Here is a 25189-nt window from a genome sequence, read left to right as displayed (position 1 = left end):
AGCTCTTACAGCCTTGTTCCAAGCCCTAAACGCATCCCTCGCGGTCTGCGGGCTGCCTGGAAGCCTCGCCCTGCGGGGTTGCTGAAGGGCTACAGCCCGGATGTTGGGAAAATTGTGGCAGAATTCAGGTCTAGGCGGGTGGGCGAGACGCGCAGAGGGGCATGGGTGAGTGGGCACCTTCTCAGCACACTCCACCCAGTATTTCTTTCTGCACAGCTCAGGGCACTAGTGCTTCAGACAAACGCCGCGCGGCCCATTCCGAAGCAGAGGCAGTCAAGCTTCTGTCCGTAAAAGTCCGGATCCTTTAGAACCCAAACAATGTATTCGTGTTGGAATGCAAAAACATTTCCTATTGCAGGATTTGCACCGACCGGTACAGGCCTGAAGTACTTTCACCGCCCCCACCACCCCCCCCCCCTCCAAACTCTTCTTGCGCCCGGGAGAGACAGGCGTAGTTGGTCTCTTGCTGACCCGGCTCCAGAGCGCAAGCAGCTCCCAGAAATGCACTAATTGAGTCACAAACCACCGGCCGCCCCTAACAAAGCGATCCATCTCGGCAGCTCAGCGCCCAATTTGTCCACAGCACTTTCTTCCGCAATTCAGAAGCATTATCTTGTTTTTAGAAGTATCGCGGCAGAAACGTGGCAATTATCCTGGGCTCGGGTTACGGCTAAATGGCTTTAGGCTGAGAAATGGAAGAATACAAATGCCGCGAACGTGCTGATCTCCCAGCTGCGGGGCCTGGACCAGGGTTGGGGAAGCGAGCGAGCTATCGAAAGGGGAGAAGGAGGTTCCCCACTCTCGGTTGTCTCTCCCAATGGCACCAGCCAGAACGAAGTATTGGACCTTTGTCTCTAGAGGCTAAAGGTTGTGAGCGATGAACCTTCCTGGCAGGATTGGCCTCAGCTTTGGATCAGGAACGGGTTGAGAGTTTCAGGCACTACTGGAGTGAGGAAGGAAATAGACGTCGAGGGTCAGCGAGGAAGATGGGGAAGACTCCTGTTCTTCTTAGGGATAAGTACACTAAAATTGGGGGGGGGGGGGATTGTACTGGGAGAAAATAACCAGCAGGAAAGGGGAGTTGGCTCTGAAGAATGGGGAGAGGCGTTCACTTCTGAGCGAGGGTCAGGCCTAGTCTGGGAGCCAGGCAGGCACTGCATTTTGGGAACCCTCGAGAACTGTAGAGGCCCAGAGACCATGAAGCATCTCCGCACGAGGAAAAAGAAAAAAGAAAGCGTTTTAAGAATCTTCCTCTTTGCCCGCGAGGGTGAGTTTGGACCTGGAAAATGGGGAGAAAAGAAAAAAGGGAGTAGCAAAAGGCGTTCGGGTGAGGGCACCCGTTGCGCAGACGCCTTGCTCACCCCAGAGGCTCAGCCCACAGTGGTAGCCACGCTGTGCGCGTGTCTCTTTCTCCTTCTGCTCAAACCAGCCCCCACATCTTGAAGTAATCAGCAGCCGAGAAGGGACTCGTCCCCCTGGCATCTCAGGTTAAAGGAGGAGGTCCAGGAAAATGTGGTAGAGCCATTACAAGAAACCCGAGCCGCAGTCATCAGGGACTCCAATTGCCATCGCATTAGGATTGATTAGAGACCAGCAGTACCGTAATGACCCGGAAAGAGGGGCAGCCGGGGATTATTAATATCAGAATGTGGCGGGGAGGTGGGAGGGAGGTGGGAGGGAGGTAGAGGGGAGGGAGAGAAGAGTAAAGTGGGGAGAGGGAAGTTTTAAGTTACTAGGATTTATATATAAGTGCAGGCTTACCTGAAGAAACCGGATAGTCAGTGAATCACGCAAACAATAAATCTAATTGCATCTAAAATTTCACGAGGCCTGATTTGGGGGGGGGGTGGAGGAGGAAAACCATCGTGAAATCCAGGCCCACGTCTTAGTTTTTATTAACATGTAGTTACATAAAATTGTGAGAATTTAAGTGAAGAGATGGGGAGGGGGTGCTAGATGTCCACTTTCCTTACCAAAGGGCCTCCAAAAAAAAAAAAAAAAAAAGATTTAGGGAGTGCAATTTTGGGTCACTTTGGGTCTTCTCTCCAGGGCTAGGTGGTAATGGAGTGGACATTTTCTGCAGAGTCTGCAGAGGAGTAATAAACCAAATTTTAATTGAAATAGTGATACCTGAGTAGTGGTTTTGGTTTTTGTTTTGTTTGAGACATCAGCGATCAGGATCCCTAAGAGATGTATGGAAGAGAGTGGTTTGTCTCCTTCCTCGGACTATGAGCCAAAACAAATCAGCCCCTGATGGTCTGGGCTGAAACGCAGCTCACTGGATAATTAACTCCATCTTTCCAGTCCACCCTAACTGTTTATTTAGTGTCACCCTGCATTACCGTCACTAGCACTTTCCTCTGAACAGGAGGAGCTGCAGGCTTTCACCTCCCAAAAGGAAATTCTTCTTAGCTTAGACAGATGCGGTATTCAGGATGTACATTAGTTGAGGAAAAAAGTTGATTGGAAATTCCATGGAAGATAAGGACTCTCGGATGGTATTTTTTTGGCAAATTTGCCCTAAGTCGATATTAATAAGAGAAAGTGACAAGAATGTCCTAAATTCTTAAGAAGGGATTCTTACAACACTCTCCGTCACTTTCTAGAAAGGCGTTTGGCATCCGAGGTTGAGTGGCATCTTCTGGGTCAAATGTGAACATTGGTGAGCTCCTGAGCCACAGCCTTCTCAGAACTGAGCTAAAGTCGGCCCCTGTCCTCCAGGTGGCCAACCCACTTCTCCCGCCCTACCCACCGGCTCTCCCACCTTTTGACCATGCCACCACTCAGCGTAGCTCGTCTGCAGGCTGAGCTCGACGCCCCTGCCCGGACTTGAGAGTTCACTCGCCCTGCGCCAGCACCCTCTGTCTGTGAAACCTCAGGTCCGCGGCAGTAGGAGACAGGCGCAGGCGCCCCGAGCCTTGCGGAAGGGAACCGGAGAGAGAGAAAGAAAGAGATCCAGAAGGGTGTGTGTGTGTGTGTGTGTGTGTGAGAGAGAGAGAGAGAGAGAGAGAGAGACAGAGAGACAGAGAGACAGAGAGACAGAGAGAAACAAGAGACAAGGAGAATGAGAGTGAGGGAAAGAGGGAGAGAGGATGGGGCAGAGGAAAGAGAATGGAAGAGAAATGACAGACCAGGTTGGCACACAAAATAAACGAGTTTCCTCTTCCAGATCGAAAAGAGACAATAAGTTAGAGAGACCGAGAGAGAGCAGACGCGGAGGGGGATGCACACAGAGGGGCCGGTAAACCCCCAGGCACACACCCCAGCTCTGTCCTCCAATCTGACTTCCCTCGCAGCGCTGTCTCTCAGTACTAGCCTTTCTCTCTTTCCTTTCCCCGACCCCGGGACAATGCGGAGCCTGTATTTCCAGGAGCCGCGCGGGGCGGCAGGGTTTTTAGCAGCAAGCCGGGCTCGAAGCCCGCTCTGTTTGTCCAGGTGTGGGCGGGGGGCGGCGGTCTCCCGGCGTCGTGGGCTGGCGCTGGGTTTTCTCACCAAGGAAGCGGGAGGCTCCACTCGCGGCTTCCCGCTTCCAGGAGAAAACTCTCTCCCTCCTTACATATATAAATATATTAGGGGAACAGACAAATCTTCATTGTTCGGGAACAAGCCGAGGAGGCCGACCGGCTCCCCTTGGCCCCGCCGAACGAGCCTGGAAGGGAGGGAGGCAGAGAGGCGGGGGCCGCGCGGATCCGGTGTCACGTTGCAGATTCCCACTAAAGATAACGAAACGTGATCTATTTTTCAGAACAGCAAGTGGATGGGAAAGAACCTTGACAACACAAAACTCATTTACTAATGGACTGGTTTTGAGTTTCTCTTCTCGGGGTCCGCAAATCTCCCTGCCTGAGCCCTCGGCCTATTCAGACCTCGCGGGGAGCAGCGTCCCCCCAGGAGGCAGGTGGGCGGCTTCTCCCGCCGCGGCGCCGCGCTGGCCGTCGGATCCCGGGATCCCAAGGGTCGAGGGCACCCGGAGTTTCCGACCAAGCGGAGGAAAAAGATGAATGTTGTCACTTCAGCCAGGATTTGGGGAGTCTCCTCACTGCCCTAGGGCGACGACGCTAATTTATTGAAGAAGCACCTCTCGATGCTCTTTCCTTCCAAGTATCTGTAGGTAGAGTAGGATCCCCGCTGTGGTTCTTGAAGGCAAAGGAATTCCGAGAAAGCAGGGCCGGGAGACCCAGTGCATCTCTCTCCAAGCCATAAGAGAAACAAGTGGGTTCCACACAGAAATTTTTGAGCTGAGGCCTTATATCGATCCCGCCGAGAAATCCCACCAGCAACTAGTGCATTGGCCTTTTCCATAAACCAGTTGTGCGCGCGTGGCGGTTACCTGCAAAGAGGAGGCACAGAAGCTCCGAAACCTGGCGTCGGGCTCCCCTCGCCACCCGCGTTACCCTCGGGAGCCGCCGAGAAGCAGCAAGGGCAGCGGCTATAGTTGCTCGTTCCCTTTAAATCTCCGACGCATCTCTGTTTTTCGTGTGATTTGCATTGACAGCAAAGGTTTTAAGTTACTAGAACAACTCAAACCTTTCTGTGTGCGATTTAAAATGGATCATTTGGTTTATGTGGTTTGTAAATTCATGTCATTTTACCTCTTTTAGTGGTTTTCACTGAAAGGCTCCATTTTGGGAAACCTTATATATCCGAGCCAACAATTAACATTTATAACAATTGGTTTCCCTAACCATGGGATCGAAATAGCAGGTAGGCTCATTGGTGCAAAGCGAATAGCACTTCTCCTTTCTAGTTACGCGATCTGTTGGATTAAACGCAAGGAGAAATGCTGGCTGGCCCGAGCGCGGCCTCTGAGGACTAGCACCACAGCTCATCAACCCCGGTGCCCGCAATCGCGGCACCCACACAGTCGTCTCCCCAGTCGTCGCCAACGTCTATCGCGTCTTTGTTCCTTTTGAAGAAAGATGAAAAGAAGTGGGCAGAGAGGTCTGGAGGAAGCGGAAAAAAAGGTGGTCATATTGGTGTCTAATTGCCGCCTTTCTGCTCCTCATCCTCCCCTGTAAATTTATACCTGCCCTTATTTGTCCAAGCTATGCCTCATTTCCTTATACAAAATTGTTCATTATGAAGTCCACCCCACACTCAACTTACCGTTTGTCTTTAAAGACAGGCGGCTGTGCTTACAGACCCTCCACCCCCTACACACACATTTTAATTCTGCGCACTTGCTCCAGACTTGAGGGTATTAACTGATGTTTAGAGCGGAGTTTAAACCTCCGTTCCGGTCTTCACACAGCTGCCATGTCAATAAGGACTATTCCAAGCAGAGACGTTCCTTCTGGCAGGACACTGCAGCTCCTTAAGACTTCATCTGAAACATCATGAGCACTAAAATAAGACGGCGAGGGAAAATTACCAGACACATGGGCTTGGGCTCAGGCGTGCCAGGCTTCCAGTTTAGAAAGTAAGTCATTGGGCGCACCATGTGGTAGGGGCTCTTTTGAAATACTATGCACCCATTAAATGCATTTAAAAAATAACCCTAAAGGTAATGAAATGTCAGCATCTATTTCCAACGTCTAATTGCACGGGATACTGCAGACTTTTAAGGATGCAAAATGCATTGTGTGTGGGAGTTTGGGGGAGAAGCAGCTTCTCTCTACTCCGAATCTCTGGAGAGACAGCCAGGAGGGTGAAACGCTTCATGAGTTTAAAATATATATTGCGGGGTGCACTGAACTGGGCACATTATTTTAAAACCATATACATTACATAGGGGGAAACTTCCGCGGTGTTCCTTCTCCCACTTATGTCTCAATATGTAAATGGTTCTGTGGAGCTGGGCTCTGGCTCGTGGACTCAAAACATATTTAAAGAAGACAAGCAAGTTTAAAGAGCCTAGAGTCTGTTCTTCACATTCACTAAGAGGGTGCATTTAAATCAAAAGCATTTTTGAAGTGTACTTAAAATTCTGTTTTGAACTTATCTAATCAGAGATAAGTATAGTTATAAAGTCACTCTCCTTCCACCATTCTGCTCTCCTTATCTCCCAGCATTGTTCTTATCTCCTGCCAGTCTCAGCTACTGACAATAGATTATCTTTGTTTAGAGACGCTAATTGTTTTCAAAATCTTTTTAATAATTGCTTTGGAACAAGGTGTGCAAATGAGGCTTAAGATAATTACAGCTTTATTTGTTTGTGCAGTTTTACTAAACATTCTCCACATATACACAAAATAACAGATGATGGGGCTGAAATTGCAGGACATCTCTCATTCTATCGCAGTAAAATAGGCCAGCATTGCAATCTACACACACACACACACACACACACACACACACACACACACACACACACCTCTTTATTTAATCTTCTTGGAGCCGCTGTCGTCCTGGCTCTGAGGGCAGTGTCCCTCTCAGAGCAGGGCAAGGATTAGGTTACAATCAGACAGCTATTGGAGCCGGACACAGTTTTATTTAATTTACACCCCATCCAGCGCCTTTCGTACGAGGTTCCCAAAGCATTTTTGCTAATAGCAAGTAAAGCTTCTGGGCATTCCTCAGTAGCAGAGGTGGCCTCGGAAAACGCAACGGCGCAGATGGGGAAACTGAGTCCAGAAGCCTGCCGGCTCAAACCATAGAACGTTAAGATACCAAATCACAAATGAACCCTCAGAATCTTTATTTGCTCAGCAACAATGCTGTCAACAGCTCTTCCCAAGGTCCCAAATAGTCGTGGCCTTTTGAAAACGAGGGAAGCGCTATCCAGCTGGGAATACTTGTGCCCTTTGGAGGGCAGTGGGGGCAAAGGAAGAATGGTAGAGGGAATTAGGCTCCTAGAGCTGAAGTCAGCCGGGGAGAAGCCGCTCTTCCAGAGGCTGCAGCCCGGAGCCCTGCTCTGATCTTGTATTATTTATCGCGTTCCATAAGCTATTCATCAATCCATTATTTATTCATTCCAACATTAAGGTAATTAAATATGAGCTCACCGGGAAAGGGCAAGTCTGCAAGGGACAGGGACGGGGGTATAGAGGGAGAGGAGGGGAATATTAAGGTCTGGAGTCATTGATTTGTGCAGAGATGTGCGCGGCTGCCCTTAGGTGACACTGAGAGGGGGCTCACGTTGCAGGGTCCTGACGCGCTCACCCACTCACACCCGCCCCCCCCCCCCGCCCCTGGGCAGCGCGGCTCCCTCCCTCCACCCCGCTTCCCACCTCTCGCGGTCCTTCTCCTCCCACCACTCCCTATCCCGGGCTCCACAGCCGCGCCCTCCCCGCGCGGGGCGGCGCGGGGCGGCGCGGCCCCGCTGCCCGGCCCGGCGGCGCGCGGGCTGGCCAGCCCCGGATAGGCGCCGCCCGCAGCCAATCAGCGCGCCGGGGACGCTGCGCGCTTTAAGGCCGCTGCGGGGAGAACAGAAACCAAGTTCCCCGGCAACGAGCAGCATCAACCCGGCGGGAGGCCGGAGCCAGAGAGGCCCAAAAAGGCTGCGGAGTGAGCCGGCCTCTCCGTGTCCAGCGCGCCCCCCTCCGCCTTCTTCCTCGGCCGCCCAGCCCTAAATTTCGATTAGCTTTTTCGCCTACGGAAATCCTAGGGAGGGGGTTAGGAGCAGCTGCGCCCCCCTCCCTGCGGCTGCCGCCCCCCTGCTTTTAAGGCGCTGCTCCCTGCCGCGTGCGCCCGGGCAGTGCATCTCGGCAGGCCCCAACCATGTCGATGCTGCCGTCGTTCGGCTTCACGCAGGAGCAAGTGGCGTGCGTGTGCGAAGTTCTGCAGCAAGGCGGGAACCTGGAGCGTCTGGGCAGGTTCCTGTGGTCGCTGCCCGCCTGCGACCACCTGCACAAGAATGAAAGCGTGCTCAAGGCCAAGGCCGTGGTTGCGTTCCACCGCGGGAACTTCCGCGAGCTCTACAAGATCCTGGAGAGCCACCAATTCTCGCCTCACAACCACCCCAAGCTGCAGCAACTGTGGCTGAAGGCGCACTACGTGGAGGCCGAGAAGCTGCGCGGCCGGCCCCTGGGCGCGGTGGGCAAATATCGGGTGCGCCGAAAATTCCCGCTGCCGCGCACCATCTGGGACGGCGAGGAGACCAGCTACTGCTTCAAGGAGAAGTCGCGGGGTGTGCTGCGGGAGTGGTACGCGCACAACCCGTACCCCTCGCCTCGTGAGAAGCGGGAGCTGGCCGAGGCCACGGGGCTCACCACCACCCAGGTCAGCAACTGGTTTAAGAACCGGAGGCAAAGAGACCGGGCCGCCGAGGCCAAGGAAAGGTACGCAGCGTGCTTCCCGCTGCTCGGGCAACCCCGGGAAGCCTTCCTTTCCCCTCCGCCCCTTCTCGCCCCCGCTGGCACTCGCCACCGCGTCCTCTCCGCCGGCTGGAGCCCGTCCGCGGGGCGGCGCCCGGGCCTCCGCGGTACTGCAGCGAAAGTTCATGAACTCTGAGATCGCTTGCTAGGGATGGGGAGTCATTTGATTTGAGCGCCCGCGCGTGGGTTTCTTGGGGTGTGCGTGTCAGGAAATATTGGCGCTAGGTTTGTTTTTCGTGCCTCCCTGGTTGGCTGGGGCGACGAGTCGGGGGGGGGGGTGCAGGGAGAACTTCTAGATCAACTACGAGGGAAGTGTTGATTGGTGTCTCGAGGAAAGGGGTTCGGTGGGGACTGAGGGTCGCGCACCTCTCTCCTCTTGCTCCCCAGAGGTGTGGAGCCGGCCTGAGACATCTGCTCTGCCCCCACTGCCGCCGCGTCCTTTCCTCGCTCTCTCCTGGTAGGCTTTTAGGCGAGAGGTCGCCGCTTCATTCCGCACTAGCGGTACAAAGGGAGGAATCTTTCAAAAGGAATCCACAGAAAGGAGAGCTTTGGAAGAGTTGGCGCTGCACTTATTTACGCGGCGCCCCAAGCCCGGAAAGGACTGCTCGTCTCCGGGCTCCCTCGCGCGTGTCCCGGGCCGCGGCGGGTCCATCTGGCGGTCCGCGCCGCCGCCCCGGCTGAGGAAGGGGGTCTCCAGTGGCAGACTTCTCTCCGGAGCTCAGAAGGCAATGTTATTTTAACCTGCCTCTGCCTCCGCCCTCCTCGCGCGAACACCCCCGGCCACCTGGCCCGGCTCCATCCGTTTGCTGTTGGAGTTTCCGAACGAGATTCGGAAGAGCCCAAGGAGGCGGCGGCGGCGAGCGCGCTCCGGGAAGCCGAGGAGTTTTGGGGAAACCTGAGAGCCTGGTAGGGCTGGGTTTCCTTTGTTCGCTTGAGAGCCTGGGGGCCGCAGATGTCGCCTCTGCGTTCCCCCTCCGGGTGGAAAAGCACGGAGCCTGGATACTTTGAGCCGCAGCGGCTGTCCTGGGAGAGGGACAGGGCAGGGGAGAGAAAGGGGGAGCGCTGGGGCCGAGGAGGATGGGCCAGCACCCTGAAGGCGGAAGCGGCCGGGGCTCCGAAACCGTGAAGTTTACCAGCACCCAGCATCCGGACCGACGCCCAGGCACGCCGCACCCGGTCTCGGGCTGCGCGGGGCCTCGAAGTTTCCTCTGCTGGGAAACGGTGCGCGGTTGTGGATGTCCGGAAGGGGGTTCAGAGGGAGCTGTGAGGGACCAAGGACTGAGCGACTAACGCGGGGACGGGGACAGTTGGTTCCAGTTAGACTTTAGTTACAAAAGGTCCCTCCTATAAGTCAGGCCCGAGGGCCCACTCCCTGATGAAATCGGAGAGACTGGCTGCGCTCCCTGTGTTTACTCAGGTCACTGGGCCGCTCTGGACACCACTTCCCATGACCTGTCCTGTGCCTCTGAAACCACAACCTCCGGGCAGGGGCAGGGAAACTCGACGTTTAATTGTTTCCTCAGATGGGAACAGGACAATTGACTTGATTCACCCCAAACATCTGTGCGTTGGGCTCTGTTTGTCCTCTGATCATTTTCTTTATCACCAACGACCATTTGTTGGACGATTTTCAAACTTCATTACTCCAAAGCGTGATGCCAGTTGATAGGTATTTGAAAATAACTGCTTGAACACAATTTTGAAAATAATTTTTGTGTTTCAAATAAGTCCTGTTGATCTAGCTTTCTAAAATCTGGAAGAGGAAAGGACGTGGCTCCCCACAAGCTCTGCCAGTAGTTTCCCATTTCTCCAGTCTCCTTTGCCTCCTTACTTACCCCAGGACTCTTGGGGATGGGTGGGAGGGCACAGCTCCTCCATTTGGGTATATGACTGATTGCACAATGGCTCTCTTCTCCTGCCAGGTCCCCTCCCTCCACTCACACTTTTTTTAACCTACTTTTTTTTTTTTTTTTAACCATATGGTGTTGTCCTCTATTTCTCAGGGAGAACACCGAAAACAATAACTCCTCCTCCAACAAGCAGAATCAACTCTCTCCTCTGGAAGGGGGCAAGCCGCTCATGTCCAGCTCAGAAGAAGAATTCTCACCTCCCCAAAGTCCAGACCAGAACTCGGTACTTCTGCTGCAGGGCAATATGGGCCACGCCAGGAGCTCAAACTATTCTCTCCCTGGCTTAACGGCCTCACAGCCCAGCCACGGCCTGCAAGCCCACCAGCATCAGCTCCAGGACTCCCTGCTGGGCCCTCTCACCTCCAGTCTGGTGGACTTGGGGTCTTAAGTGGGGAGGTACTGGGCCTGGAAGCAGTGACTAGGGACACTTGTAAATAGAAATCAGGAACATTTTTGCAGCTTGTTTCTGGGGTTCTCTGCGCATAAAGGAATGGTGGACTTTCACAAATATCTTTTTAAAACTCAAAACCAACAGCGATCTCAAGCTTAGTTAGTTACCTTCTTCTCTCCAACTCTTGCATTTCCCATCCCAGTGCAGAGATCAGGAAAAAAAAAAAGAAAAAAAAAACCCAAACAAACAAAAGCACCCACTCACCCAGTCTTGGTTCTGGGCAATCCATGTGCCAGCTTCAGTAGCCTTGCTTTTCTTTTCTTTTCTTTTCTTTCTTTCTTTCTTTCTTTCTTTCTTCTTTCTTTTTTTTCCAGTGAATGGGAATTACAAATCAACTGAATTTTACTTATTTCCTTTTTAATTTATTTATGGCAAAATCATTTGGGAAGAGGAAAAGGAAATGAAGAGAGAGAGAGAGAGAGAAGTCAAAATAGTGAAAATAAAAGCCTCCAGCCAGGAGGAAAATGTTTGCATTCTTAAGGTGAATAGGAAAAATATGATCTTATAACTTTTTTTTGATGGGGAAAAAATTAAGTTTACATTTTTCATTATTTAGTGTTAAACACTTTTATGTAGATTAAAATGAAAGAACAGTATTAGGGGGAAAACTAAGTGCCTAAATGTCTTAATGCTCTCTGTGTAAGGCAGTTAGAAATAGCAGTGACCATTAGTGCTACAACTATTTTTGTCAAATTTAGTGGGGTTTTTGGTTGTTGTTTGTTTTCTTGGGTTTTTTTAATGGCAAACTTTAAAAATGTACCAATGTGAAAAAAAAAAAAAACACTTTCCTGAATGCCATTACTTCTCATGCCCTTGAAGCTTTCATATCTGTAGCCTACTCCTGTTAAGGGTTTCTCTTGTTCCTAGTTTCTAGCCTGCAAAAATATGCGACAAATCTGGCAACCTGGTATTTGTTACTAAAACAGCATGTGTTTTCAGGTTTCTTTTCTATTGTACCTAAACCAGTCTAAATTAAAACTTAGTAGAACACCAGGAGTACGATTCTGTTTCTGAAAGGTGAGTTGTGTATTGCTGTCATTGGGCCCTATTTTTTTTTTTTTTTTTGAAGTTTTCTTGCTTTCTTACTTAATGATGGTTATGAATTGCAGGGTACTTTGAAGGCCACCACCTGAACCAAGAGTGGTGACTGAGTTGATTATGTGATAGAAAAAGAGTGAAGTTAGCTCTAGGGTATTTATTTATTTTTTTATTATTTAGATATGCAGTTTTGTTTACCACTAGCTCTTCTCCACAGCGTTCATATGTTAACTCAGCTCTTTTGTATTAATGAGTTTATGACAAGACTGTGAAAGTAAAATAATATATCTGCTTGGGAAAAAAAAAAGGTGGGGGGGACTCGAACATGGATAACAACATTGTGAATTAACCTGTATAAATAGAAAGCAGACCAACAGGACAGGGGCTCTTTGCACTGCTGTGAGATAGTGTCCAGAAAAATCCCAGTAATCGTGTAGGCTCCATATTATTTTTGCCTGGGGCAAAAATGATGTATCTTTGTATTTAGCTTTTAAAATTAGTGAAACAAATGGCATTATTTATTAAAATTCTACTCAGGATAACAGGATTGGCTTGCTTGTGCTTTGTAAAAATATTGCTCCCCAGAGAGAGTCTATTTATTTTCTGACATGACACTTTCATAATTTTGATTTTTTCCCCATCCGTGTCACTATTAATATATTCATTTCTTTCTTACTCTTTCCTATCTTTCCTGTCCTGATCTAGGAGACTGAGTTGTGTGTATGAGGGGTGGTGGTGGTAGAATTTTAGGCCTTCTTATTATGAGGTTTTTTTTTTTTTTTTAATGTCAAATAGCTTTGACTGAGTTCAAAGGAGACAGGATCACTGTACTTAACTGTAGTCACTTTTACTTATAAAGTCATTTTTTTCCCCCTTAGTGATGGACAGATGTGCACACAGCCACTGGGAGACCATCATTTGGATTGGGAGCTCAGGGTCCCAATCTCCCTTGTTAGTGTTTTGGATCATTAAGTTGGTGTTTATTTAAGTCACTAGGGTGTTTATTCTCCACGTCTTGGGCCACGGAGAAATGCCACCCTCTGCAGGAGGGGCTCTCACAGGGGATCTCCGCACATTCTTCACATTCACTCCCCAAAACAAACACCCTGCACAAAGATAGCTTTCAATGACCCTGACAGGCTTCAAAGGACACCGCGGAAATCTCCCTGGAAAATAAGGAAGGGCCAATTACTTTAATTTCTTACATGCCCTCTCTTCCTACTCCGATGACTACCCCCCACTCTTCCAGCTCTGCTTGGTATAATTTTAGACTCGTGGAAGATCTGTCTCCCTGGGCGCCCGGGCCCACTTCCTCTCCCTTGGTTGGTGAATCTTGGAAATGTCTGCAGATCTGGTGAGGAGCAGAGCGGGCCAGTCCTGTAAAAACCCCTGTGATTACTGCTTGTAAACTCGTTAAAAGGACAATTTTCTGTCACAGTCATAAACTCTTTGTAAAATCCCTGGCACTGGAGCCAGAGTGCGCATATTCCAGATGTGTTTAATAAGAAATTGCACAATATGCCTCCCTCCACCGTCCTCGGCTCAGTCTGGCGAAACCAGGGACAAGCAGGAGTAGGCGAGAAAACTGGATATTGCTGTGAGTTTTCTTGGCAATCGTTTTGGAGCGATCATTGGGGGAACTAACCACATTTTTTTTTTCCTTGAGGAAATCTTCGAGGACCAGCTGTTAAGGGACATCCAATTTATCTTCTCGGCGTCGCAGTTTAACTGAATCAAAAGCCACTTTTCGTTTCTCCTCTGCAGGTTTCTTAATGATAGCCAAAAGTAATGAACAACGGCTTATAAATAGTGTTTTTAGGACGAAACCTTACAGCCTTTTGCCAAGTAAAATGAAAAAACAAATACTAGTGCGATTTTTTTTTTTTTTTTGACGTTTTAAATCTGAACACACAATTGTTCGGGTCCTGGCTGCCTGCGCGTGTTGACCTCTTGGCTGAGAACGAAGCTTCCTAACTATTCGGAGGCAAAGGGACTTGGCTGGCCGTTCCGAGATTTTGGCTTAGCAAGTAGGGGCTCGAGAGCCATCAGAGCCCCACGAGCTGCAGGCAAGGAGGCAGGCGCCCCTGGGGCCGGACACTGCGGGTCTTGAACCAATTCTCCAGGCAAGGACAGCTTGGTCTTGACCCCGAGCTGAAGTGGAAGCTTCCAGGAAGAGGCATTGGCATTGGCGTTTATGGGCGGACTCTGTTTGCTGAGCGGTGATCGTCGTTACGCTCCTCTCCCCCGCACCTTGACGGCCCGGCGGGCACCTGGCCCTGAACCCACGCACAGCCGGCCTTCCTCTGCTCCGCCGCCGCCTCTGCGGCTACGGCGGCGGCTGCGGCCGAGGGGGGCTTCGCTCCTACCTCCTCCCCCTCCGGGAGGTCTTTGGTAAAGTCTGCGGGCAGAACTCCAGGTCCCGGGAATCCAGAGGCTTCCATTCCGCGCGTCTCCAGTTGCAGAACGCTGGGGGAGCTCCCCCTGCCACCCGCAGACTCCAGAGGCAGCTCTCGCCACTCTGTCCTGCGGAGGCGCGGGGAGTCGGGGCGCCGCAGCTCCCTCCTCCCCGCCCTGGCCGAGGCTCTTCTCTACCAGTTCACAGAGAATCGTGCGCGTCCCGGGAACCCCATCACAGCTCAGCTCCAGGCGCAGGGCCTGGTGGCCCGGCCGGCCGAGGCTTGGGGAACTGAGGCTGCGAGGCTGCCCTGGAAGGGCCAAAGAGGTGGTAGCCTGAGCCTCGCGGGACGAGCTGCCATCGTCCTGTGGACCCCGGAGCCACCTTGCAGGCCCAAGTCCGGGTCTCCTTTTTAACCTGTGGAGCTAAATTCTGGGCGACGCACTAGGCGGCCGCGACCGCACCACTGAGGGGTTGGAGAGGGCCCGGTGGCGGCGGGATAAAGCCGTCCAGGCCCCAGGCGGATCCTGGCGCGGCCGCAGGGGGAACGCTTCCTGGTGCTCCGACGCCGCGCTTCGGGTCCAGGGCAGCCGCCTCGGGCCTAGGAGCCTACTTAGGAGGCGGCCTAGGCCCCGCCGCCTGTTCCCTGCTTCCGCTATGTTCTGTCTCTTCTGCTTCCTGAGGCCTCGGCCTCGGCTTTTGGACCTGAGCTTTTCACCCGCGCCTTTGGCGGAGGAGTGCCAGCCAGAAAGCGCGTCTCTTCCCTGCCCTGTCGCTAGAAGGTCGACGGCACAGGAAAGCGGCCTTGGTTTCTGGAGTCTCTGGCAGGTCGGGGCGACAGCTCCTCTTCTTTGGCAGGGCCCGGTCGGACGTTTCTCCCTTGGCCGGTGGCCCTGGGCCCAGCATCAACCTCTGCCCCGCGTACGGCCCGGGGCCCCAGCAGGGAAAGCACCACCCGAAGCGCACTGCGGGCCAGAGCGTCGCCGCTCACATTCTGCCCTTCTCTGGTGGAGTAGGTGGCGTTGAGAGGGATAAAAGGGTCAGGGTTAAGGTGAGGAGAGTCGCAGGTGGCTCATGTGCTCTCTCTGAGCTACTTCTCCTTTTTCGGAGCTTTCCTCAGGAGTAGAACGCTAAAAACTCTCCCAGATTCCCTCCTCCAGCCTCCGGAAGCCAGCGGAACCAGTGCCTGTGCTCATTTGGCCCCCAAGGGGCAATTCGCACTAAGGCTACCCGAGGGCTCAGTCCCTTAGCCAGCAGGTATGCTCTGCGACCTTAGGTGGGAACGCTGGAGCCCCTCAAGATCATAGTGACCCCCTCCTCCAGTCTGATTGACTCCAGTGACTCCACCCGGAAGACTCTCTAAAGAGATGGATGAGCCAGCCAGGAACGAAAAGAGTCAAAATCTGGGGCGAAATGTTGGTTTACTGTCTACCCAGGAAAAGCGCTGCCCTGGGAAGGCCACGTTTTCTCTAGTGTTTTAAGCCGAGTATACACACACAACTTCGTTCCAGCTGATGAAATTGGAAACCTGTTCTCCCACTGAGGATGACAATCAGCGTTTTAGACGCTGTGGTCCTTTCAGACAGCGAGAAACAACACTACAGTAGCATTTAAAAACAAAGAGAAAGAGACTGCTTGAGGCGCGTGGACTCCGGACTCTTACTCAGTATGAGTTTCAGCTTCTCTCCTTTTAACTTGTTAATGGACAGCTGAGACCCCGTCTCAGCAGGTAGAGCTGAGAACCATAGTTGCTCCCCTCTTTTTCTTTGCTACCTGGGAGTCTCCCCCCCCCTTTTTTTGGTAAAGTGTTCACTAATTGTTTTCCTTTGCCATAACATTAAAATATTCTTAAAATCAAAAATCTGCCCCCCCCCCCGGAAAATGTACAAAGAAAAACAAAACCAAAAAACTGAAAACCAAACCTCAAACAATCCTATCTTGGAGGGGGAAAAAAAAGGTTTACTTCAGATTTAACACACACTTAAGCTTACCTGAAGTGGCTACCCAATTGTAATTAAAATACTATTAAGTGATATTGGCCACTCTCCTTTCTTCACTGCCATTAGCGGTTGTCATTAAAAAGACAGGTAAGTAGAAAGATTCTGGCCCTTTACTTACTATAGTAAGAAGGCATGGAAATGCATACTAGCTTCCTCCAACTGGTCCCCTGTTCTTCCTACTCTAACTTAGAGATAAATCTTTTATAGGACTGATATAGGAGACCTCAATAGGAGCACTCATGAATTAACACAAGTCAAATTTATTTAAATTTGCTGTAATAATTTAATTTAGGATTTAAAATTGATTATGGCTTTTAAAATATCATGGTGTATTTATAATAGGTACATGGGTTTTGGGGGGAGTGGTGGTTCAGGACCTGAGCTGGTATAGATGTGGGATCTTAAAGGAAAAAAAAACAGTCCTAGACTACATATTTTTACTAAACATAGGGCATTAAAGAACATTGTTCTTAAAGAACATTGAAACGTTCTTTAACGTGTCATAGACCTGGTCAGTCAGCTTCCCTCATACAAAGTCTGCAGGTTCTAGTCAGCAAGCCTGTAAAACCAACTGTTTAGGTGTTCTCCAATTTATATTAAGTGATTTTTACAAACTCAACTATTCTCTCTTTTGCTCCCCTACTTCAGGCATGGCTTTAGCTGCTTTGCAATACTTCAATTCTAATTTGACTTGCCACTTATCCAAATAATCTAAATACGAGAAAAAGGCAATGGGACTGTGAAAAACAATAACAAACCCAACCCAACCCACATAGCTGTGACGTCTTTAGTTAGCCCTCACACAGATATTATATTTAAATTGTAAGCATCAGTATGCAGTAATGCTCCCTTAACTTTTGCAGCGTGTGTGTGTTTGGGGGAGTAGTGGCAGGGACTGGTGTGGTTGATGGAGGGGAGCAAAAACTAAAACTTAGGTTGACTGTACTGAAAATGCATTTGGGGAGTGTGGTGGCATAGTCTGCAATACCTTGCAAAAGGCACATTTATCTCTAAGTCAAGGAGATAGTTACATGGAAGAAGCATTAGCTCTGTATTTATTTAGAATGCCGTGAATGAAAGTAGGTAACAAGCTTAAGAAAATTAAGCCAGATAGAAAGTCAAAGTGCCTTAGTATCTAGGAAGTGAAAAGAACATTTAAACAATCGAAGCCTTGTCTGTCTTCAGATATGTGTGGTGAATATTTTCTATGCATTGCTGATGCTATATAAACATAACATGCTTCCTTCTAAAGTCAAGTTCTTGATTTTAATTGAAGAATAATATTGCTCAGGGCTCTACCTCTGAGTACAAATAGCTAATCTAACAAAATCAGTTCTGGGAATCTGGAACCAATGGCTGTTTTCAAAATAAACAGACAAAATCTTCATAAAGAAAGCCAGAGGATTATTTTTACATATGATATATCTCTTGATTTCTCACACACACACACAAAACTTTTATGGAAAAACTACAAGGCTGAATGACAATGCAGTCCCCTAACCATACTTCTGTTTTAAAAAAACCAGTCTGTTTTATGGCTCCAAAACTGTCCTTGTTAACTTTTCCAACATTTATGTATCTTAGAAGCAAATCTGCACGCATTTCCTCTTTCCTTCTAATTAAAACTTTTTTTTTCCCCAGAGAAGGACAGAGATATAGGACAAAGAAAAGTAGAGCAAAATAGAAAATAAAGGTATAATTTAAATCTTGTATTATAATATTTAATAAGGAGCACTTAAACAGTATCCACACAACAAAGAACACCAATATGCTAACTTTCTGTTTTTGATCAACTAAGGCAAGAAGTAAGTTTTAAGAAATTACTTCTAAATTAAGTTAGGAATAAAAATGAATGGGGGAAATTATGAAATAGTTTGGATTTTCTCATACAGAGCCATTATGGATGCTCAACAAGATTGACTAGGGAAGAGTCTGGGGGATGGAAAACACCCATTTAAAGACGTTTCTTAGAAACTTGTGATAGGGTAGAGGTTTTCCTTTAACTAGGATCAAGCGCAGCTGCACTGACACTCAGGAAGAAAGGAGGTGAATCTACCTAAGTTCCGGGACCACACCTGGGGCACCTTTCAATAGGTAGAACCAGGTGATAGGAATATGCCCCATTCTTTCCTGGTTGCCTCATGTTCCAAGTCCCACTAGGATGGGAACCCCACAAGCTAAGAAATCGCCAAATGGAGCCAGATGTATAGATGTTCCCTCCAACTCTCATTGGGTCACTTGGTGTAAATGCATGTTGGGTTTTCTGAAAATTTCTTTTTAGTTCCCCTGGGGGACAAGAAAGAGTTAATTTGTTTTCTGACAGGTTTCACACTGTGGGCAGGTCTGCCAAAAAGGAGAGGAAACAGAGAACAGCCCTATGATTAATTCTACCTGTTTTTCCCATGAGCGATCACCTGCTCTAGGGGTCATGAATAGCAGGTAGCACTCCCTCTCCAGGGCTCTGAGAGCTTCGTTTGTTTGGTGACAGCTGAGTGACAAGGCCTGAAACCCGAGCCCATCGCCCGGCCTGATGGGGGGATAAAAACCCTGGATGTTCCCTCAAACATTTCAGGAAATGAAAGTTGTAACGCGATCCCTCCTGCGCCCACATCTCCCCCAGCAAACACAAAAGCTCAAAGGAGCCTTCTCGGATTGAATTCGGCCTAGAGTTGATGGAGGGAAAGCGGAGCCCGGCTTTGGGGGAGGAGAGAGGAGAGGGTTGGGGCTGCGGCTGGCAGGCTTTCTGAGCCAGGGAAGGAGAGCAGAGACGGAGAGAGCTGGGCGCGAGAGGCCCGGGCGCCTCTCGGGGCCGACTTCCACGCCGCGTCCCAAGCGCTCTGCGCCTCCAGACCACGTGGGCCGCCGCTGCCGCCACAGTTACATCTGTGTTCAGGGTCAACCCTGAGTGGGGAGGGAAACTCACGGCTGCAGGCCTAGCACACACCCCTGCCGGGTAGCGCGGCCTCTGCACCAGGGCCTAGAGCCTCCCGAGGGCCGCAGCGCAGGCCCAGGCCCGACCTCTGCGCCCACACTTGCCCGGGCGGAGGTTCTTGGGCGGAGGTGTCCCTTCCGACCCCGCCCGGGGCCCGCGAAGGGTGAGCGGCCGGGATCCTGAGGCCCAGCGGCGACCAGGCGCGGGCCTCACTCAGCGCCCTCGCGCTCGGCCGCCCCCATCAGTCAGCAGCGTCCATCTGCCTCCGGGCCTCGCCCGCACTGGCGGTGGAAGCTCCCGCCCGCGCTTGGGAGATGGGGGGGGGGGGGGGGGCGGTAGTGAGAGAAAAGGGAGCTGAGGAGGTGACGCGCAGACTCCCACGCGGCCAACAATCTTTGGGTCGTACTTTGCCGTCAGTCACCGCGCCCTGTGCTCGCGCAACCTCAGGGGTGGTAGGAGGCAGTAAACCCAAGGCCTCTAAAGGCGCGTTTTTCTCGTTTTCCCCCCTCCCCCCCATATATATATATTTTTTACCTTTATTTATCGCATTTCTGATAGTCTTCATTTCTTTTGCGTTTTTCTCCTTAACCGAGACAGCTGCGACTACTTGTTGTCTTACAAATTGTCGTTACTCTTTGTCTAGGAGTTCAGAAATCTTTCCCAGACAACGTTGTCAGTCTCCATCTTTCTCCCCAACCTTCATGGAGTCTAGGCAGGTGGGCTGCTTTTTTTTTTTTTTTTTCTTTTAAAGCAGAAACACGTGACAGAGAGAAGTGAGAATCAGAACGATGCATTGTCGCAGATCCATCACTTAGACACACTTGCAAGTGGTTAGACTTTGCACCAGTTACCCAACTTCTCTGATCCTCACCAGGGAAAATAGGAGCTATCATACTTACACTGCAGGGGTACCGTGAAGCTTAAATGAGCGGAAGTATTAAATGTAAAGTGCTTGGCACAATAGACATTTAATGAATAGTAGCTATAATTATAATACGCTTGAAGCCTCCTTAGTTGCACAAAGCTGCCTGGGAAAATTCCCATGATGCTAGCGTTTCCAGTGAGGGCAGATCATGGCCATTCCCTCCTTTTGTCTGAAACGCTGAAAGATGCACAAATTACTGCAATAGAGACTAGAGACATAAGGTCTGATTAGCCTTTGGAGGTAGTCAGAGCTGAAACTTTTTTCTTGAAGCTCCGAGCCTAGAACACTGAAGTTGAACTCCAGTAATTTAATTCTGGAATGATATGTAGATATATAATGCTTGGATTTTGTCATCTCTATTCTTCATGATTTGAACACTTATGTAGATGCCATCATATATGGTAGAATTCCATTGATGAAAAATAAAACCCACTTATATGTGCTGAAAATGACAAATTACTTAGAAGGGAACTAAAGCATTCAGCTGAGTACAGAATTTAAGGCCCACCTAAATGTGTCAACATAAGTGTAGAGTAAGAAACTACTTTGAAGATTTAATGCTTTGCTGATGTTAACACAGTGCTGGATATACTAGCACCTGATAAATATTTTTTGAGTAAATGAATGGGCTGGTGAAATGACAGAGAGTCTTTAGATAGAGCACAATTCCCAGAGATGGAATTGTGCAGGACCCTCTTGGGTACATTTCTTCTCTTGTGACACTCTAATAATCACCAGGGATGAATAGCTCATTTTGACATATTGCATATCCTTCTCTGATTTCAAGGATTTTCTCATTCAGGTATTATCGAAAGTAATATGCATAGCTGAAATTTGCATGGGTAAATGAATGAGAGAGAAAGAAGAGAGAGAAGGAAGTTTCTGGGATTGTTTTGGGATTTACTGACAGGAGGAATAATCCCAGCAAAAATAAAAATAAAACCCAGAGAGGAGGTGAAGCAAATATGTGGTAGATGTCTTTAAGGATGGATCCTCACAGGGGTGCCTGGGTGGCTTAGTCAGTTACACACTGGACTTCAGCTCAGGTCATGATCTCACGGTTCATGGGTTCGGTTCATGGGTTGGAGCCCCATGTCGGGCTCTGTGCTGACCGCTCTGTGCTCTGAGCCTGGAGCCTGCTTCAGGTTCTATGTCTCCCTCTCTCTCTGCTCCTCCCCCACTCATGCTCTCTCGCTCTCTCTCTCTCTCTCTCTCTCTCTCAAAAATAAATAAACATTTAAAAATTTTTAATAAATATATAAAAAAAGGATGGATCCCCACATACCTCAATCCCTTCACAGTGCTTTCATTGTCATTACTGGAAGAAGCATTTTGTATTCAATTCTTTAACCTTTTGCTCCAGCATCTTCATTTTTTTTTCAACTATCCTAGCCAACTAAAAACTATACATATTTAAGTTTTTAGTTTAGGGAAGTTGATAATTTGTAGTCAATCACTATACACTCACTGAACACTCAGGAAGAGTTCAACACTCTTTGTTTGTTTGTTTAATAAACCCTATATTACACTCACAATTTCCTTGAGGTAGAGGTACCTCAAGGTAGATGAATAGATGAATGTTTAGCAATTTACCAAAAAGTTCTGTTATATGCATGTACTCAACCTTATGCACGCAGAATTGCACTTGTCCATACAAATGCTTATTTTTGGCAAATATATGTTCTAATATTACTTTTATTTGCGAAGTAAATATTTGAATGTAAGCAGTACACAGACAGGGATGGACAGAAAAATGAGAGTTCAGGGCCATCGGAGAAACATTTGGTAGGAACTATTGCTGCTGAAATGATTTGCATAGTGCCAGGGCCAGGAGTTCTCAGAATCATGCTTTCTGTCACTGCTTTTAACATGACTGAAATAAAGAAATATGTAGGGATTTTTCTTTCTAAATTTTTTCAGCATCTACATGTTCAGAAACAAAAATATGTCCATGTGCTCACTCAAAAAAATAAGGAGAAGTAAGAGCATTTTATGCTGAGGAATAAGTTAATTTAAATTAGATTAAACTTTGCAGAGGGTGCTTCAAGGAGGTTTGGGTAGAGTCCAAGCTTTAGCATATCATTCAAGAAATGAAAGTCCTCAGGGCATTCCAAAAGGCATGTCCGCTCTAAATCAGCTTTAGTTCATTTCAAATAAAAAAATATATGACTGAACTTGAAGGCTGGATAAAGAGGGGAGTCTTATTTCTGCTTTACAGATGTATCATAGTGGAATAAAGTAAGTGTGGAAATCTAGGCCCCTTGATTTTAGAATTTCTCTAAAGGATTGATATATATGTGCTGAGGCAGTACTTCCTGTTCAACCACTTAGCCTCCATGAAACTGAAAGACTTATTTGTCAATATGCTCAGAAGTATATAACTTTCTTTCCACTGGAAATTAGTTATAGCTAAAATGAATTAGCCCTCCTGGAGTATTCAGAAGATAACATGCTAGATGTTTTCAGTATATTTTATGATGCATGACATTTTATGATTTTAATTATAGGTCAATTTCAGATACCTGACTGGTCCTTCAACTTTTGAAAGCATGTTTTTTTCCTTTTGATTAAGGCCAAAAACAATGGAAAAATAAGTAAACTTCTTATAGAATTTGAAGATTTTAGCACTAGTTAGCTGAGCTAAACAAGGAATGAAATGAAATACAAATACTCTATTTTTCAAAGTTCAAGTTTTTAGCATTATATGGTGGCAAATTTACTGTAAAAACACATATATGACAAATACTATAATTTGTGATCACCTCCCATTTTTAAAAACCAAATCATTGTGTGACTTTGGACTTACGAAGACTTGAATTTGAAAGATTACCTAAAATAGGTGGGTAAAGTATAGTAAAACAAAAGTACCAAATTTTTGTGAGGATATTTACAAAACTCACAAACAAGACTCAAGGTTGATTCTAATCTTCCATTGCACTTCTTATGAACAACACAAATGATTAAGAAAGACTTATTTTCCTTGCTGGTGCTCTCAGCCATACTTCCCTTGAGAAGTATGCCAACAGAAGTATGGTAATGAGGATTAGGAGAGTCAAATACTGCTAGCCAGTGGGGGTACTGGGGATTGTATTACCTGCAGGACTGGAGGCAAAATACCCATAAAATAGCCTTTCAGATTCAGTTTGTCTCAAGTTATGTTGTGAAATTCAGTGGTTTTTGGTACAGTTGTATACCCATTGGCTCTCAAGAATTAAACAAAGTTGGGGTGGGCCAATACTTGTGCAAAAGGACATGCAGGTGGTACCAGAGGTGTTGGGGTTTGTGGTTTCCTGTGGGAAATTCTTGTGGCGATTGCATCCCCTTCTAAAGAGTGGGTAAGAAGGTCTGGAGCCTAATCTATAACTCTTTTTTTTTTGTTCACAGGCCAGTCTATATTGTGAAGGCTAATTTGATGCAGATTATTATTTGTAATTCCAGCATTGGCTTTCTTTGACCAAGCATACCAACTGGTTAAACGCTGAAATTATATCTTTTCATCCATTGAGTGAAGAGAGTTCTAACATGCCATATTTCTTAGCTGAGAAAGAAAACCTCAAGTTCTGACCACATAATTCGCCTTAATATTCTTTAGTTCTCTTGGAAATGGTATCAACAATCCTGGTATCCTGGCTGAAATTCAAGTTTAAGACTTCCCCATGCTCGTTTATGTTCCAGCCATAACTGGAAGTGCTATTTATTCTTCACTTCCTGTTCTAGACTTTAGTGTGGTATTTTTTTGTGGATGGCTGTTAAGGTGATGGTTGAGAAGATTTGAAGACTCTGTTTGGACATATTTCAATTGACTTAACCTCTTATGCCTCGACAAAAAATTGTGATATCTACAAATTCTATTTATTTATTTAGCTCATGAACTGGGGAAGGGCAGAGAGAGAGAGAGAGAGAGAGAGAATCCCAAGCAGGCCCCGCGATGTCAGCACAGAGCTGGATGCTGGGGCTCCAGTTCACGGATTGTGAGATCATAAACTGAGCTGAAATCAAGACTCAGATGCTTGGGGCTACTGCATGGCTCAGTTGGTTAAGTGTCCGACTTCAGCTCAGGTCATGATATCACAGTCCATGAGTTTGAGCTCCACATCAGGCTCTGTGCTGACAGCTCAGAGCCTGGAGCCTGCTTCGAATTCTGTGTCTCCCTCTCTCTGCTCATGCTCTGTCTCTCTCTGTCTCAAAATAAATAAAAATATTTTAAAAAATTTTTAAAAAGACACAGACTTAACCAACTGAGTCACCCAGGTGCCCCTACAAATTATTTTTATGGAAGAAAAACATACAAACTTCCAAATTTTTAGTAAATTATTGAGACTATGATATTAATGGCTGCAAGTACAGATATATATATGTATATATATATATATATATATATATATATATATATATATATATACACGAGTACAAACATTATATATATATATATAATCTATTTGAAGTACCAGACTGATAAATTTTTTTAGTAAGGAAAGAATCAATTATTGGATTTTATAGAAATCAATGGATTATTAGGATGAAGTACCATCTCAGGTAAAGTGCATCCATGTCTCAACTCAGTGTCAGAAAAGGTCTTATGTTGGATCTGCTATTTAGAGAAAATAAACAAGACCAGCAGTGAATTTTTTTTCTTAATGTTTATTTATTTTTGAGAGAGAGAGAGAGAGAGAGAGAGCGAGCAGAGTGTGAGCTGGGGAGGGGCAGAGAAAGGGGGAGACACAGAATCCGAATGAGACTCCAGGCTCTGAGCTTTTAGCACAGAGCCTAATGTGGAGCTCCAGCTTACCAACCGGAAGATCATGACCTGAGCTGAAGTCAGGCACTTAACCTACTGAGCCATTCAGGTGCCCCCCTCAGTAGTGAATTTCTAATGGCCATAGTTTTTCATAACATATGGGAAGTCAGAGAACACTGTAACTTATTTATTTTCTCAGCAATTTGACTTCTGTAGTTATCTCTTGAAACCTGTTTTCTTTTTGTTTTCATTATCTCTTCCTTTTGCACTCATTTTCATAACCATTCCAGGTAGATTGGATGCACTTGTCTTTACAAATGGAAATAAACACTATCTTTATTGAACGATTGATTCATTCATCAACAGTGGGTAGTTAATTAAGGCTGGTGGGAGGAGACATTGCAGTTGGGAATGAAGGTGGATTAAAAAGAGAAGAGGAAATATCGTCTTTTCTTTCATGATAAGGTTGTGCTTCTAATTAGCCAAAGATTTAAAAATGGAAAAATGTAATGCAAGAAGGGATTAGATGATTGAGTGAACTTTTC

The 25189-nt window shown here is 47.7% G+C and overlaps 1 protein-coding gene and 1 long non-coding RNA gene across 3 annotated transcripts; one reads left to right on the top strand and one right to left on the bottom strand.

The window, feature by feature from the left end:
* Positions 1–4022: 4022 nt before the first annotated feature.
* On the bottom strand, positions 4023–21008 carry LOC123386104. 2 transcript variants are annotated; one of them, XR_006599664.1, is made up of 2 exons: positions 19516–21008; positions 4023–4330 (listed from the first exon to the last, which is right to left on the bottom strand). It is a non-coding gene; the product is annotated as an uncharacterized LOC123386104 (long non-coding RNA). The 2 variants fall into 2 exon arrangements; XR_006599665.1 differs by lacking the exon at positions 19516–21008 and adding an exon at positions 5107–7093.
* Positions 7331–12198, top strand: SIX1 (SIX homeobox 1). Its single transcript, XM_003987708.6, has 2 exons — positions 7331–8219; positions 10259–12198. Exons 1-2 carry the CDS (start codon positions 7660–7662, stop codon positions 10551–10553), a joined length of 855 nt encoding a protein of 284 aa, XP_003987757.1. The 5' UTR covers positions 7331–7659; the 3' UTR covers positions 10554–12198.
* Positions 21009–25189: the final 4181 nt, after the last annotated feature.

The sequence above is a fragment of the Felis catus genome, chromosome B3, assembly GCF_018350175.1.
Source record: "Felis catus isolate Fca126 chromosome B3, F.catus_Fca126_mat1.0, whole genome shotgun sequence".
NCBI lineage: Eukaryota > Metazoa > Chordata > Mammalia > Carnivora > Felidae > Felis > Felis catus.
This window is presented reverse-complemented; position numbering and strand designations above follow the sequence as displayed.

Bases quoted from the DNA above. Each gene is read 5' to 3' on its own strand.
- SIX1 (XM_003987708.6), top strand. From the start codon at position 7,660: ATGTCGATGCTGCCGTCGTTCGGCTTCACGCAGGAGCAAGTGGCGTGC. The intron at 8,220-10,258 runs GTACGCAGCGTG...TCTATTTCTCAG, and splicing joins GCCGCCGAGGCCAAGGAAAG to GGAGAACACCGAAAACAATA.